This window comes from Seriola dumerili, unplaced genomic scaffold (genome assembly GCF_002260705.1).
Source record: "Seriola dumerili isolate Sdu_G_001 unplaced genomic scaffold, Sdu_1.0 BDQW01000260.1, whole genome shotgun sequence".
NCBI lineage: Eukaryota > Metazoa > Chordata > Actinopteri > Carangiformes > Carangidae > Seriola > Seriola dumerili.
In genome coordinates, this window is record NW_019174515.1 from 499,997 (window position 1) to 517,810 (window position 17,814).

Below are 17,814 nucleotides of genomic sequence, written 5' to 3' on the forward strand. Positions count from 1 at the left end.
TAGGAGAGCGAGACAGAAAAAAGGTGGATGAATCCCAACGACCATGCAGAGAAGATTTACTATGCAGACATGTAATGTACATACAGTCTCTTTTTAAGATATTCATTAGGTTTTCACTGTTATTATTATTATTATTTTTATTATTATTACTATTTCAGCAATATTTAGTGGAGATACTGATGATCAGATCCTGTAATATTGACAACTAACAGCAGAAATGAAAATCTTTTTTTTCGAGACTGATCTATCAAAAAGTGTGAATTCAGTTATATTAAGTTACAAATTAAATTTCAGCAAAATAAATTTACTCCTTGGAAACTCCTCATACAAGTTTGTAAGCTTAAGATTTATGATACGTACGAATGCCATCGGTCCGACCATTTCCTGCCACCTATCAGAGTCCAGGTGTCGATGGTAGCACGCTAAGCAAAGGAACCGTTCGGCCCAGTATAGTATATATGAGTGGAAGAGAAAGAGGAGCTTGGACAGGATCGACATTCTTGGCCTTTGACTCATCTACTACTTTAAAGTGAATCGTGGCGCAGCTGAAGCGGAAGCAGATGTATGTAGGCAGAGACTGGGAAATCCACCTATCCATATTGTATGTAGTCAGACTTGGGATATGACATTAACTGTGCATGATAACAGCAGATCTCAAGCCTTTGAAGTTTGTGCTACATGATGCAGGTTATTCTACAAAAGCCAAAGGTACTTCTGTGAATTCAGATCATTCAGCACCAGAGCACAAAATTTTAACATGACACTGAAGTTTAATTTCTGCCAAACGTTTTTAGTATGTTTTCAGATTGAGTATTACAGTATCAGTAATTGAGTTGAAAGGTACCAAGAAGTTATTGTTATTTAATGTAAATATCTGCTGCCACCTGGAGGTGAAACAAAGCACTGCAAGAGTACAACAGGGATGCCACGTTCTCCATTTATTGGTGAATTACAACATTAGGCAGGTGAAGAAACTCCAGGAAAATTGTGAGGCCAGATTCAGTGTATCTCCTTTGACATGAGTCTTTGCCAAGTGAGACATTTCTGTCAGAAAAGATTCATTTCATTGAAAAAAACCCAAAAAACCTACTAATCATTTTGTCATATATTATGATGCAAAAGAAATTGCTAAATGCCTTAATTAAACAGTATAAACCAGACTATATACAACCGCAGTATTTGCAATACACCTGAAGTCAATGCAGAAAGTCCAAAGCTAAAACGTTCACTCACCCGATCTAACTATATCATCGGATGTCCACCACCTTTGGCTGAAAGAAACTAGTTTAATCCTATTTTTGGGGATTATTGAAAGACATTCCCGGGAAATGCAGGAATTTTGAAGGATTTTAAATGTCATCTTCCACTTTTTCCAACAAAGCAATAAAGAGGTCTGAAAGCACATTCCTGTTACCTTGACTGTACTTCAGCTTATAGCTTTGGTACATACGGTGATATCAACATGATGGCAACTGAATACAATCATCGTGATTTGCTTGTTTGGCGTGAGGCTGAAGTCGAGCTAAGAAATAATAGCTGCAAATATAAAACAGTTCATCGCACTTTTATGTGAGGAATTTGTCTGCAGTATGTCATGCAGTTAGCAGATAAAAACAATCTGTCATTTGAACAGAAGACGACAAACCCTGAGCTGCAATCGTGCTTTGTAAAAAAAAAAAAAAAAAAAAAAAAACTGCCCAGCGGTTCTGCTGTAAGTGAGGACAGTCATACAGTGATTGGCGTGTTAGTGTCAATGACTGTTTGTTTTGCTCAGTGATACCTCTTCTCAGTCATCAACCCAACAGCAAAATATACATGCTTCAGTGGGTGAATGTGTGTGACACACTGTGTAAATAAATCTGACTCCTCTTTTTCTCTTGCTCGTTGAGGTAACAGCTCCTTTGGTCTTGAGAAACCATGGACGTAATCTCATTTAGATGAAAAATACACCTTACACTTCATATGTAGAAATGAAATATGAAAAACACTGCTGCAAAAGATCAGACGGAAAAGGCCAATAAGGTCCCTGCAGTCTGTATCTATTTTATACTGCTACGAGCTACAAGAAGGCGGCGGCGGCTGTGGGTTGTATTGTGGGTGGAGCATCAGAGCATACATACCTTACATAAACTCGGACCTTCATTTAGTTAAATCGGTTTACAGCAACAAGACATAATTTTAAAGCAAACATCATTAGATTTGCAACATAAATTGGAAACAATCAAGCCCCAAAACAGCATACTCAGTATTTGTGTTGACTTACCATCACCTAAACGTAGCTTCTATGAATACATTGTGGTGATTTTTAAAATTTGATTTCTTAGTCTCACCTCATACAGTATTCAAGCTCTGTTGCATCATTGCTTCACCTCTGCATGTCTACCAGCAGAGGGCAGCAGATGACTGGTATTTTACAGTAATGTCTGGACAAATTTGTGTATGCATGTGATGACCGTATAAGTGCGTGAGTGTCTGATATAAACTTACTGGTAACAGTGAGTACATTAGTCTTGACCTCAGCGGTGATCTGCAGGCGACCTCTCCTCTCAGTGTGGTCTGTCCCACACAGGCTCGGCACGTTGGCCACACAGCGCTTATGGATGTTCATCATACAATCTGGAAAACACACACACACACACGTAATTTCTTTACATGGATATGTGCATAAGCAGAGACAGTGCACTATGTTATATTACTTTGGAAAATGTTAAATTACGTCAACATAAGGTCTAAATAACTTTGCATGGATATAAAGCATATATACTATTTTAAGGATGTTTGCCTTGTCAGTGCAGTTGTAATACTGTTATGACTAAAAAAGGCCAAGGAGAAACTGTACTGACCAAAGATGTAACCTTACTCATATAACAATGTCGGCCGTATCGGTGTCAGTGTATGTGCTGCAACTGTGAATACTAATATAAGGGTAAGACTATAAAATGATGCAGTCTGTGTGCGCTAATGGCAACATGATCAATCCAAAAGACAACATACGGTCACATCTCATGCCCTGGTGTATGAGGCCGTAGAGCAGAGAGCCACAGTGGTCACAGAAGGTCGGGCTGGAGTAGGTGTGGATCTTAAACTTATGCTTTGCCCTCGGATCCTGGAGAGAGAGAGAGCGAGAGAGTGACAGAGAGTTATAAATGGCAGTTTCCCACCTCTACTACCAACTATCCACTATCCCAACTATCCTGTAGGACAATGTAGCATTTATAATTCAGCCCAACTGAAGGCCTTAATTTATGTGTATACTACTGAGCATGTTGCATGCTGTGAGTGTGGCTATCTGCACTGTAGTCTGACAGACAGGTTTCATCAGCATCTCTTTGTTCATATTAATTTAGAAAGACCACAAAGGCAGCTCCATGCGTGACCTGTGTGTGTCTGTGTCTATGTCTGTGTCTGTCTGTGTGTCTGTGTCTGTCTGTGTGTGCACATGCAATAGCGAAAGAAACTCTGTATGGAGTCAGCCTTCCATGACGTTTTTTTAAAGCCCCATTGAATCGAAACAAGAACAGAGGTGCAGCAGGTAGGTGAGAGTTCACATCAGTTCACACACACACACACACATGCACACACGGGTCAGGGTCAAGGTCAGACCTCTTTTTCATCTTTCTGACTCTAAAACCCAAAAAGCAATTGTTCCTCAATAACAAACAGACAGATTAAAATCTAAAATAAATCTCTGTATTTTATTCATTTGGTAATTTTTTTTTTCATTTACATATTATGTGCTTTGGACTGAGAAAAGAAAACTCAAGTACCAATTCCTCTTTCATAAACATTCGTATCCAAGGCGTAACTAGGGCAGAAACACAAGCTATTTCTGTCTCATGTGTGAGTGTGTTATGTGTTCATATGTGTGTGTGTGTGTGTGTGTGTGCGTGTGCGGCCTTGTTTTACCATATTCTTGGAGACCACCACACTTGTGCAATAAAGCTTTATGGGGACCAAATTGCTAAACCCCCCCCCCACAAGTTTAATTGGCTGTTTGAGGGTTAAGACTCAGTTAGGGTTAGGGATTCAGTTGACAGGTCCCCATGAATATAGTAAGTGTGTGTGTGTGTGTGTGTGTGTGTGAGTGTGTGAGACACCCGCGATCACGGCTCAGGGGGCATTCACACCTGGCTTAGAAACACACACACACACACACATATTATTTCTAGACATATAACTGATGGCGACTGAGAGACTGCTCATTCTCACTCACACACACACACACACACACACACACACACACACACACACACACACACACACACACACACCCTGCAACATGAACCCACGGGCAGTGAGAACATCCAATACACCACTTGAGAGGGATCCAGGTTGTGTGGTGAAGCGGGGACACTTCAATGTAGGAGTTAGTGTTTCTGCCAAGGGGATCGATCACAGTTACCAAACATGCAACTATTTACTGTTAATACGAATTTCTAAAGGATCGCCTCACATCGAAGATGCTTTGATGGCATCAAATACACAAGTGCTTAATGCCAAAGGGAACATTTTGCAGATAAACCGATTCAGTCAAGTATGTGTAAACAGTAAACGTTGACATGTGTGTGTTCATGTTGTTCCAGCTCATGAGCCAGAAAAATGAGCTGATTGATTTCTTCCTCTCCTCCACACCTGTCCTGGAAAATAATGTTTAATTTAGGCTGCCACTGCCTGAATTATACCCAGCTTCCCCAAGGTGTCTTCAGAAGTGTGTGTGTGTGCTTGTTAAGTCTGAATGATTGTGCGGGCGCCTGCGATTGCTTGTGCGTAGGCGTGTGGGTTTCTTTGCACAACTGTGTATGTGTTTGCATTTGCGCGTGTGCATCTGTGTGTGTTTGTTTCCCTGCTGGTTCTCTTCTTTTTCAAGGACAAGACCACCTCCTGCTTGTTTTTTTTGTTTCTCTGAAAAATAAGGGAACATTGTGCTGCTGAGGCTCCAGCGATGAGCAACAGCAGACAAGGAGCAATATGAGGGCTGATGAAAGAGTGTGCCAGCTTCTTTATAAACACTAATGATTAAATACATCCGCCTTGAAAACTCAAAGATCAGAAACAAAACAAGCTGGAAAAAAAGGGGGAACAGTTAAAAGGGACAAAAAAACACCAGCAGCCTCCTCCTCTTTCATAAATCAGAACGTGATCTTTTTTGATGGCTGAAGAAAGAGAGAAAGCCAAAAACATGGTGCGATGCCAACACATCTGTCAATCAATTTTACCATACTGCGCAAGTGTTACAAATAGGCCTGAAGTACAAGTCATATGAAAAAGCAGATTTCGAGTGCCCTTCTCATCCCTTTAATCATCACTGTTAAAGAGTCTTCATCTTTAACAGTAATTTCTGTCAATAACTACGTCCTAAAAACTTTAATTTATTTTAAAAAGCCAAAAATCTACAGGTAGCTAAATGCTAACATATTAGCTAAGAAAGCTAATATGCTAATGTTTGGCAGCTATCATGTGTAGCATTTTTACCATCTTAGTTAAGCAAGTCAGCATGCTAACCTTTGCTAATTAGCACTGAACACAAAGTACAGCTGAGGCTGATTTGTTTAGCGAGTATTTGGTCAGAAACCAACGTATGAACCAATTAAACTTTTGACCTGATAATGACGACGACTCTAGATTAAAAAATAAAGGTTACACAGTTCATCCTGAGGGGGACATGAATGTTTGTACCAAAATTTCTTGGCAATCCATCCCATCTGGACTAAAGATGGTGACATTACCATGATGCTAGCATGGCTAAAAACTTTTTGTTACACAGAATAAGACAGATAAAAGTTTTAACTATCAATAAGAAAATCAGCTTTGAAGCCAGGGCATTGACTATGAATCACGTAGCTGTCACAGGATGATCAATAAAGATATAGACTTAAAGGGACACACGACTCCATCTAACTCTACCGTAAAATGTATGATTTTGCAGTAGAGCTGCATAACTGATGCTCCTGAAAGCTGCTACATACTGTAAACCAACTTTTCTTACTTAGAAACAGTGGTAGTCTAAAGTGGTGTTTTTTTTTTTTACACCATGATTTTCTTTAACTGCCAGTATGTTGTCAACTTTTCAAACTGTCACTCACTCTTTTCACTTAATTTCGCTCACCGAGACTCCACTCATGGACAGTAGATGGCATGGTGTGGTGCACCTGGACAAATAAGTGTACTGTGTGACATATGTTGTGTTAGCGGGTGTCTAAACCGAAAGACCACATGACAGCAACACAAGTTGCCAGAACATACTGTTTTGACTGTTTTCTTGTCATGGTGCTTTGTCTCACTCTCTACTTTTCTTTTGTTTTGATTTACCACTCTGCTGTTCATTATTTTCCCTGCCAACATCATCAGTCGACTCCCCACACACAAAGACACACACATCTTGTCATGTCAATCATGATGCTGCATGACAGGCAGACAGACAGGCAGGGTCTTGACTCACACTCATTGACACACACACAAAAAAAAAAAAAACAGAAAAATTTTCAGCAATATTTTTTTCCTCATATATTGATTTTGTCCACAGTCCACTCACTCTTCTAGAGTTAGTGCTCACTGACTCCCTCACCTTTCTACAGTGACAACCGTCGAATAGTATCCTACACCGTTCTTCTACCATACAGAGTAAAGTCACCACAAAACTGCTGCGCCTTAAACCACAAGACAGTTGGGGACTGGGTTATTTCCTTTTTCCTTCTAACTTCATCATTATGACATTTAGGTCTTTATCATATCTTTTTCAACCGCGCCTCTATATATATGAAGTGCAGTCTGTCCACTTCGTGTTTTATAGCCTGAATTATTTGGAGAACAAAAAAAAAAAGAAGTAAAATGCTGTGTATGTGGTTAATTTCAGTTATCTGTATGCAACACTCGGGAATCAAGTTAAAAATCCAAACAGCACAAATCTGAAGCGTAAAAATCAAGTAGTAGCCTATAGTAGCCACATAGACAGACAGTAGCTGTATTTGTCTTCCTTTTCAACAATTACCAGGATTAAAGATGTAAAGCCTTAAAACACAGCACCTATATTCTGGTAAATAGGCTCTTTCACTGATTTAACCTTTCACAACTACAGATTTAAGTGTTCCACTGTATATTTACTTTATTTTTAGATTATTTATCGTGGTGATACGAGCCACACACTTGATACAAGCAGTACCTTTATTGAAAAGCACATCAGCAGACTGAATAATGGATGCTATAGTCACATTCCTCCTGTTAAAGTTAGTCATTTCCTTTTCCTTTCCAGACATTCTTTTCAAATTATATTTAAAAGTCTTTCCACCCACTCTGATTCAATAACAGACTGCACACTTTTCGACGAAAGAGAACAAAGATGAATGTAATGCAACAGAGGCTGCAGTAGCTGCTTTTTCTGTCCTCATCAATGAAAGAAATGCAGTGCCATTGTGTTTATCCCCCTCAGGCTTGCAATTCTTCCTCTGGGAATGTTTAAGTGTTTATGTGTGAGAGACTATTTAAAGGATTTCTTGTTGAGTGAAGGAGATACGCAAAGCAAACATTTTTGGATAGAGGAGTAATGGCATCACAAGAGCAGTGAAGAATGAAGGAGTGATAAACATAGAGGGGAGAACAGAGTGAAGAGAGGGATGAGGGTGAGTACTTTATCTCCACTGGTGGATATAATTCCTCTCCTTCTTCCCTTCCTCCATATGTTAATCGCAAAGTCTCCCTCACTTCGTCAGCCCTCCTCCTCTCAAAGGTTACCTTGTGGTTTTGATGCAGTTTTTTTTTTTTAACCATCTGGTCACACATACTGTTAAATATATCATTATATCAGGATATATGACTTTTGCTCATATTTATGTTCTGTGTGAAATCACATTTTTAGCTGTTGCAGTATGCAAAGAGATAGGATCTCCACGTACGGAAACAGCTGTGGAGTGACGCACCTGTAGCTCAGACATTACACCTCCGTTTATGACAGAAGCTTGAAAACTGCTGTGCAGCTCCTTTTGTTAGCAGCAAACAAGGCTTTTATCTGCATTTTCTGACAAGATCATTTAGGGTTTTAAAAAATTCACAAATTCGTAGTTTTGAAAATGGGAAAATACAACCAACGGTGATACAAGTGTGAGTGATTTGACTTCACTTGATTGAGAAATAATTTCTTATGCAATTTGATAAGAAAACAAGACTAGGTCAAAACCTATGGCTGGACCGCGTATGGTCAATGTGCGAAATTGAGAACATAGTCGTGGAACAGCTGTAAACAGCATCGCATCGTATTTGCATTCTGCTTAGTGTCATCTGGTTTCAGGCCTTTATCTGTTTGCTTCTCTCCTCCACTCTGTGCTCATATACACAGTATTTTAATACAGCCCTATTCCCAAGAAAGCTGTTCTCATTTACATGTTTTTCTGTTTCTGTTATCAGACAATGAAAAAAAGTTTAAAAATGCTGCTGCACTGCTAAAATCCTGATTTCATGAGCAACAACGTTATCTGTGAAAGTCACCAAACACATATTAAAGACAAACTCTGTGCTGTGATTTTGACTGTATGTACTTGTACAAACAACGAGAGAATATCTTTCTTATTTTGTCTCTGTCTGGGTAAGCAACTTCTGCTCCAGCTCTCTGCCACTCACGGAGCAGAGTAGACGTGAGAGAGAACATTCCTCTCTTCTAAGTAACCAAGGTTTGTCTAAAAAAGTTGCTAGATTTGTTGCTGTGCTTTTTTAAGTCTCTAAATCTAGCAGCAAATGAGCTACGTTGGCAACACAGCAGGCTGTAAATACTTTAATACACCCCCTAATAGAAACTGTTTGTGCCAATTAATTTTGAAAGAGCAGCGGCCAATGGGGAAACTTGTGGGTTTGAACCTGACCGTTCTCCATGTGTCTGTGCTTCAGTTTCCTCTTACAGTGCAAATACATGCAGGTTAGCTGAACTGAACAATAACATTTGTCCAAAGCTGTGGATGTGAGTCTGTTTTTATGTGTTAGCCTCGTGTTAGACTGTCCAGAGAGCAGTCCCCCCCCCCCCCCCCCCGAGGTAGACTAATTGGGAGAGAATACAATACAAAGTGTTCATCCGTTATTTCTCCATATATGAACTGTCACTGACATGCTGAGGCAGAGGAATTAGAAAAGGCTGGGAAGGAGGGATATCGAAGCAGACTGATGGTAAACAGTAGCAAGCTGTGACTTTTCCTGGGGAAAGCAGATGATCCACTGCACACAACATGACAGTATGGAGAGAGAGAGCGAGAGAGAGAGAGCAAGTGAGCGAGAGAGAATAGCAAACAGGACATTATACATCAACTACAGTGGGAAACTGTCATCTTACCCACTGTTTAAGTGAGGGTTGTCCATACACTGATACTTTGCCATCATATTCGTATCACTAGCTCTGGTCTTTATGAGCAAAATGAACTATATGATGCACCATTGTAACTCGTCATTATGTGTTGTTCTAGCGGTTGTAGAGTCGTATGATCACAGTTTGACTGTTTTCCATTCTCCTCAATGGAGGCTGAGTGGTGTTAAGACTTTGCTGAATTTGTTATTTATTGGATATAATGCTTCTGAAGCCATAGGCTCCCTATGATGTCAGACTTCAGACTCCAGTTAAAGTAAAGGTTTGCTGTGTGGCTTTTTTTGTGTCATGTTTTTGTTAATCGGCTGTTGAACCAAACATTTGACAAATGTCACAGTTTAGTTGGATCACTGTTCTGTAATTACGTATCATACTTGAGGCCTTCAAAATTCTAATAAAATGCATCGTGATGCAGAAATTTCCCAGGCAAATGAATAATCCATTATAAATCTTGATTGCCATTACGCACATCAATTTATTTACTTTCAGTAAGAGACTTCAAGAGTCATGTAAATAAAAAATAACACGGAACACATTTATAACAGTTAAGTTGTAGAAATCTGATAGTGTTAGAAGAAAATCTGCACCTATTGAAGTCGCTCGCTTTCATGACTAAATCGGATCAATAATATATATATATTAAAAAAAAGATCATTCACTTCTCTTTGCCACAAAATTTCTTTTCTATAAACTTCTCTGGAGAACTGATCAAATCCCTTGAAATTTCTCTAAAAAAATGATAAAAATCTTACGACATTCCAAGAATTGAATGTCTGGTGATATATAAATAAATCCTTAACTACAGGATCAATCTAGATATCTTCCTTTTTTTTTAGCATTATTTGTTAAACTAGTTTGGAGCAGTGCTATCCTTGTACATACACAGAAACACATTGGTGTACACACACACACACACACACACACACACACTGGATTCTATACCATTAGTGGGCTGTGGGCCTGAAATGTAGGTTTCATTAGAGGATCTCATCCCTCGACCTCTCCCACAGGGAAACCATTCTATTAACCCAGATCTATAATTGACTTCTCCTTTTAAACATACATAGCTGACGGAGAGAGGAGGAGAGAGGGACTGGCAGGAGGTAAAAACGAGAGTGGTGGGCTGATTGATATAGACAGTGAGACAGTGTTACAGATTATACTGAATAAATCTTTCTGCACACTGCTTCTCCCTCTGCAGCTTCATCTGTCTGTTGTCTTTCACAAACATCTCTTGCTTTGCTGTTTCTCGATGGATGTGACCAATAAAGAACTCACTAACATTAACAGCTTCAAGGACTGGGAAGAAGTCATTTTATTCTCAGATGGATTACACAGGGCTGCAACTACTGACTACTTTTCTTTTAATCTACTAATGTGCTTGTTATTGTCTCAATTAATCGATTAATTATTTTGGTCAATAAAGTGTCAAAAAATAATAAAAACTGCCAATCACAAATTCCTAGGGCCCAATATCCTGTTTACTATCATTAAAGGCAAATAAAAGCAGCCAACGTTCACACTTGAGAGGAAGAATCTTTGGCTTTTTTGGCTCAAAAAAAGATTTCTTAAAATTGTTGCCAAACTTTAGTAAAATGAATTAAATAATTAACTGATTTTTGTTGATCATTGCAGCTCTACACTGACACCATTGGCTCCAAGGATGTTTTGAATCCGTAAATATTTGGCTACTATATTAGCAGAGCAGTACTCTTGAATTTGGAAAAGGATGACAACAAATGATGACACTTCGGTGAACTGAAAATGTTCTGCAAAGTGAGAATCAGCCTCAATCAGTGACAATTATATTACTGTTTTTTTTCTCTTAGAAACACACTTTTATCTTTTCTTTTTTAGGAACCTAGCAAAGCTAAAACTTACTCAGTATGACTTCGCCATTTGACAGACAAAACTGTCCATGAGACCTTAATATGTTGCATGATGAAGCTGAAAAAAGCTGAAGCCGTTAGGGCTGATGACTGCTGACAATCCACTGCTCTCAGTGTTTCAAGTTCAAAGAGCCACTTCTGTGCAGGTGTGCGTGGGTGAAAACAATGTGTCGAGCTGTACCAATCTGACAGCGTTATTAGAAAGTCTTCATCCAGGTGGTTCCATAATGTTCCATGACAAAGTCTGAACACCTTAATGATCAAGAAGTGCAATTTCTCCTAGATTTGGAGATCTTGCAATGAGGCAAATGTCAGTGATATCCCCTGACTTGTGACTTGTGTGGAGAATTTGCCATAATTTTATAAATATTTATAAGAATTATTTGTCTTGAATATGTATATATTACAAAAGTACATGGTATTCATGGACTTACACGACCAGCATGTTAAAAATCTGTGCTTTGTGAACCTCCTCGCCTTCTTCCTTCCTTCTATAATCATAAGATGAGGCTACCTGTCTTCCTGTCTCCTGTATCTAAATGAGAAGCTAGTTTGGAGCAGAGCTACCCTACATTCCCACTGTGCAGGAACCGGGGTCGTAAGGCCATGAACTCATTAAGGAAATGACATGGTGGGGGTTGTGAGGCCCCGTAATTAAGAGCAGGGGCCCCCTGGGTGGAGTGGCATTTAAATAGAGGATGTACAGAACAGAGTTAGATATGGAGGGAGGGATGGTGGAGAGAGAGAAACAGTGGAAGAGACATTCCTGGGAGGGGAGAGTTAAATGTATGCCAAATATAGAAATATAGACAAGTGTCAGAAAAAGAGGAGGGGGGATTCAGAGGAAATAGAATGACATTTGAAGTGACTAATGAAGAAGCAGGTTGGTACGTTTCAAAAAGTCAAGTAGAAGGTCTCTGAAGACGTTTTACATTAGGGGAAGGAATAAATCAAACCTTGATTAAAAAAAAAACAAGCAACAAAACGGGGTTAAACCAGCCCATTTCTGACTGAGCGTTAAGTTCTGAAATTACCAGTGGACTGCAAAGTAAAACAAATGAAGTTGTAAAGCATGACAAGGACGTCTTAATTCTGCTTTGATGACTTCTATTGTACTAACAGCATTTAAAGGCACCACATGGAGTCTTCCAGCACTCTTAGCGCCATGGCGTGACATTTTTATGAGGTTTTTATCGGCCCCTGTGATGTTTGTACCGTGAGCATGTGGGCCATGCGATACATACTCCTGCTGCTGGTTTCATGCTATTCCCTTGATTGACATATGGTGGTGGTGACAAAGTGTAGCGATATGTCAACAAACGCAATGTAAGAAGATGACCAGCAAACATGAACATTAACAATACAGGATTTCAATTCTAAATGAGGAAGGAAATGCATTCAACAAGTTTGTTAAGCCTCAATGACACTCGCAATATTTGGAGAACATTGACTGCTGTCGTTGCTGTCTGCACGAAGCCTTTTCAAAAGTGAGGTGTCAGGTTTTGATATCTGCACTGTACATGTGCGCGAATATGACTGGGTGTTATAAGCCATGCAGCTGTGAATGAACCAATCACGGCGAGGCAGGAAATGAAACAGCTGCCAATGATCTAATACTAGTGCGACATTGTTCTGCCTGAACTAACGCTACGCTCCATTTGTTCACAAGAAACCTCCACATTGTACCTTTATCTAAGGTCAAAACTGTTGTCCTAGAGCTGCAACTATTAGTTGATTAATCAAGCAACAGAAAATTAATCTGTAACTACTTTAGTAATTGATTATTCGTGGTTTTTTATGCTCCAATTCCAAAGATTTGCTGGTTGCTGGCTCTCAAATGTGATTATTTGATGCATTTTTTTGTTGTACATGATCTTAAATAACATATTTGGGTTTTGGACTGTTTGTCAGACAAAAAAAAACATTTGAGGATGTCACCTTGGTCTGTGGGAAATTATAACAAAACGACTGATCAATTAATTGAGAAAAGAATTGACAGCATAATCAATGATTATAATAATTGCTAGTTGCTGTCCCAAATAATATATCTCAATAAATTATAATACATTCTTTAAGACTTTCTAATGACCCGAAGACATTACAGGAGGAAAAACTTGAAAAAATGGTTTTAGGCAGCTCCAGCATGTATCCGGGCAACAAGCCTGCGTAATTTATGATGCTAACTAAAACAGAAAATGTCCAAGATGACGCTATTTGTGAGAAAGTGAGAAGGAAGCAGTTAGGTGAAAGAAGAGTAGATAGATAGTTAGATAGTTGTCACATAGACATATAATAAGATGAGAGGAAAGACTGCAGAGACTTATCAGTTATACAGAATACACCACAGGAAGCCAAACAGCAAACACCAGAGTTTCCTCTGGAGGCGGCTCACTAAGTGTACTTGTCAGACTGAAAGGGCACTCCAGAGGGAGGTAAGGACGTGGCAAAGGAACTTAGAGACCCCTGGGTTTTTGAGAGGATGAGGGTGGCATCCTGAGAGTGCTCTCAAGAGAAGAAAGGCAACTAATTCTGTCCTCTTGAAAGGATAGTTTAGAGAATAGGGCTGCATTTAAAGAATATAAATCAGAGAAAAGACACTATTCTTCTCAGCTCCTTGACAGGGCAGATGAGATTATCATACAAGTACCACTTAAAGACACTTCCTGTTGTAGGAGCAGATGAGAAGATGAAGAGAACATTCAATGGGAATTAACAAAATAAGGTCAGGCACCGCTTTTGACCTTGAACAATGCTGTCTACAGTATGTGTATAAATGAGTGCATAGGGGATAAGAAATGTTTGTCATTTGATGTCAACTGATGTGAGCTGTGATACGGCTTATGGGAAACACTGGAACACGCAACCACAGAGTATAGATGTTTTTGATGATGTTGTAGTGTGAAGTTGTTTTTCTAACATATAAGATATTAAGAGGAGATAAAGAGAACATCAGAACTGAAGTCGTTTAATGGATTAAACGTCTGAGCCGAGAATAACAAGAATGAATTTAGACGGCCGTGGGTGAATCAATATAAGGTTAAATTTTATAGATAAACCAATAAAATTCAGTCCCAGACTGATTATTCTTTTATAAAGGCAGACCCAGTACATGCGTAAATGCGTATTAAATGTAAATACTGGAAAAAATCTTGTGTGTGAGTGTCTGACGGTACAGTATTATATAACTGTCAAGACAAGAAAAGGAAAATGAAAAGAGAGGAGGCTGCTCAACCGTAACACTGGTGGTGACAGGTGATCGGGGCTTGTGAGCTGGAAATGTCTCTGCAGTTTCTCTGTCTCTCTTGGTCCATCTGTGTTTCGCTATTCATTCTCACAGACATACACAGCATTAGAGTTAAATTTATTCATTTATTTGTACTCACATCTGATGCAGGTCCTTTATCAGCTCCTGGACAGGAGAAAGTGACAAACTCATGGCAACGTTTGTGGACCACGAAACAACACACTGTGGAGAGGAAAAGAGAGAGAAATTCACCTCAGTAAAAAATCTTTACACATTGTAGCTCTGTACATCAAATATTCAGTAATCCAAGAAACTCGGGAAATCTTTTCTTTATTTACCTTTCCCCAGTGAGCACATGTAGTCAAGGTATTACATGCATTTATTCATTCTTTTTAAAAAGGGCACTTTCCAGGCCTGGTTTTTTAGACTCACGCCACAACCATGATTAATGATGTACTAGTATCTGACCAAGTATGCTGGTCCAAGGTCCAAGCTAGCTTGAGTGCTACTCTGCCACATATGGGCCAAAGGCGGTTCACGTTTGGCCCTCCAGTGCCAGAAAACAGCCAAGTACACTAATATAGTATAAGAAGTCATTTTTCTTACATTATTAAAGGGAATCACGCTGTATTCATCCGTATGAAGTCAAGTAGCAGTGAATGTGATGCGAATGAGTTGTACAAAATAAAAGGTGAACCTCCTGATGATCATAGCTGACTATTGTGAGGACAGATTCTATAACATCTGGGACATGTGAAAGTGTGCTTACCATATACTGTATATAGTGACACTCAATATGATCCCACTCCTATTTACATTACATAATACAGTGGCTTTCTGTACACGCTGGACTGCTAGCTCACTTTGTAGACTTTGCTTGAAAATGTTAAAGTGCAGTTTTAAATGAACTTATAAGTATAAGTCAAGTTCAAGCAAAATTACAGTTGATTTTGAGGCTCGATGAAAGCGAAGTTATTTTGCTGTCTCTGAGCTGTTAGACGCAGCACTCACTTAACCTCTGAAAAGCTTTAGGAGTGGTAAATGTACAGAGGGATGCTGTGCTTCTCTCTTCACACCCACACACTCTTATTGTCACTCCTGCACCACTGACTCATTGTCAGCCACTGTGGATAAGAGCACCTTCTAAATGTCTACAATGTGATGTAAAATGTAACTTTATATTTTACAGTACGTACTGGACCGAAGATGATTTTTTATTAACAGAATCTCCTGTGTTTACAATTGGCCAACAGAATTAAAAAACAAATCTGCAGTTACGTAACAGTCAAGGTTTAGTTTTTTTTATTTTTTATTCCCTAGGCAGAGATTTGTTCAAAATAACAAATATACACATCAACACACATAAGAGATCAAAGAAAGCCCGTACAATCGGAATCTACACGATGAAAAGCGTAACACGGCTCAACTTCTCAGGTTGGTAACAATCAGCGGTGCAGAAACATGTGACAGCTTCGATGCATAGCGAGCCTGTCATCTCCACCCTGATCACTGTCAGCTCCACTGACAGGCAAGACCAACATAGAAGGCTAAATATACCTCACACACATACACACTCATACTTATGATTACATAGAGAGAGGGAGAGAGAGAGGGAAGTGCTGTAAATGCCCCGAACAGCAAAGACTTTTTCGATGGCAGCAGCCGAAACAGGTTATAGAGGGACTACTGGAAAGTAATAAAGCATGTTTGACTAAAACATTTTTTTTTGGGTTAATCAGTTATAGTTATGTGACTTGGAAGAAAAATAATCAGCAACTGATTTGTTTGTCAATTATTAATTGAAGTTATTTTTAAGGAAAGTCCCTAAACTTATGTTTCAGTGCAAGTTGAACATCTCTGGATTTTCACCTTTTGGTCGGACAAAACAGGCAATTTGAAGACGTCATCTTGGACTTAAGAAATTGCAACAGCCATTCAATTGATCAAGACAAGTAATTTGATCAGAATCTGCACATTTATCAATAATGAAAATAACTATAAGTTGCAGCCCTAGAAAAGCGTGATAACTGTTGCTGACAGGAAATGTAAAAAAAAAAAAACTCACACACAAACACAAACATTTCATTCCATCAAACTGACTGTAAAATACTGACACAATGCTGAGGGCTGAAATTCATTTTTAGTTGGAAATGTCAAAGTGCCGACAGACTTTTATTCAAACTGAAATAACGTCGCAGTTCATTAACTCAAGTTCCTAAGTAAAATTTTAAGGTCATTTTACGGTATTTCCATTTTAAGATACTTTATACTTTTACTCCACAACATATTCAGCACTTGTGGTTGGCTGAGTTTGTAGTGAGTATATAGAATAGTTTATAGAAGCCTCACCGTCAGCTACAACGTGAACATGTTGTTTACACAGTCATCCATCAGTAATAAAATTAATGCAATAAAATGGATTATAATTTGACATAAGATGGGCTGATCTACTGCATAATGACACTTCAAATATATTTTGCTGTCATTACTGTGTTTACTTAAGAGAAATTTTGAATGCAGTCCTTTTATTTCTAACAGAGTATTTTTAGATAGTAGCAGTCTTGCTACTTTCACTTGAGTAAAAGGTCTGAACTTCTTCTCCCACTGTCTCAGTTCTGTAAATGCAGCCCCGACATCTGTACTCTGTTGAACTTGGTAATAAGCTTACAGTGCAGACTCAGCATGTTTCATGTTCAAAAATATATTGGTACAAAAGACTCAGTTGTTCTTTTTTGCTGAGCAATGTGTGGTAATCCACACTTTTACTCGGCTAAAAAGGGAGGTAGAGACAGGGTATAATGTAGGCCGCCTCTTTTAAAAAAAATAATACTTTCCACTGAATACTAACAATTTGCATAACTGAACTCGCAGTTAGGGAAGTAAGGTCACATAAGCATGAAGGAATTTCATTTTCGCACTTTTAAACAAGCACATACTTTTTCTCTCTGCATTTTGTCAGATGCATTGTTAATGTTAAAGTTCAGATGAGTGATTGGTAGAACATCACAACCTGATATTTTACCACATGATACAATGATAACATGATATTTTCACTGTCAGTGGTCTCCTCTATTGTGTCATGTATAGCTATTCTATCATATTCTATTCTATTATCAACCCTACACTGATCAGAGAGGTTATAATTAATACAAAGACTTCCTCTCCAACTCACACACACACACACACACGCAAATCATGTGCACCTCAATGGTACTTCACTCCTACGCAATATCCTTACACCACCCACTCACTGTGATGATACCACACACACACGCACACGCACATGCACACAAAGACCACCCACTCATTCCCATGATATCACACAGATTGAATACACAGAG

General features: G+C 38.9%; 1 protein-coding gene across 1 annotated transcript in view; it reads right to left on the bottom strand.

Annotated features, from left to right (window-relative positions):
- Positions 1-17,814, bottom strand: part of prkcb (protein kinase C beta) — an 82,839-nt gene that overhangs the window by 38,880 nt on the left and 26,145 nt on the right. Inside the window, exons 3-5 of the mRNA XM_022756841.1 lie at positions 14,613-14,695; positions 2,995-3,106; positions 2,488-2,616 (exon numbers count right to left, since the gene is read on the bottom strand). Of these exons, the coding sequence (XP_022612562.1) occupies positions 2,488-2,616; positions 2,995-3,106; positions 14,613-14,695 (324 nt within the window). The remainder of the gene's footprint in view (positions 1-2,487; positions 2,617-2,994; positions 3,107-14,612; positions 14,696-17,814) is intronic.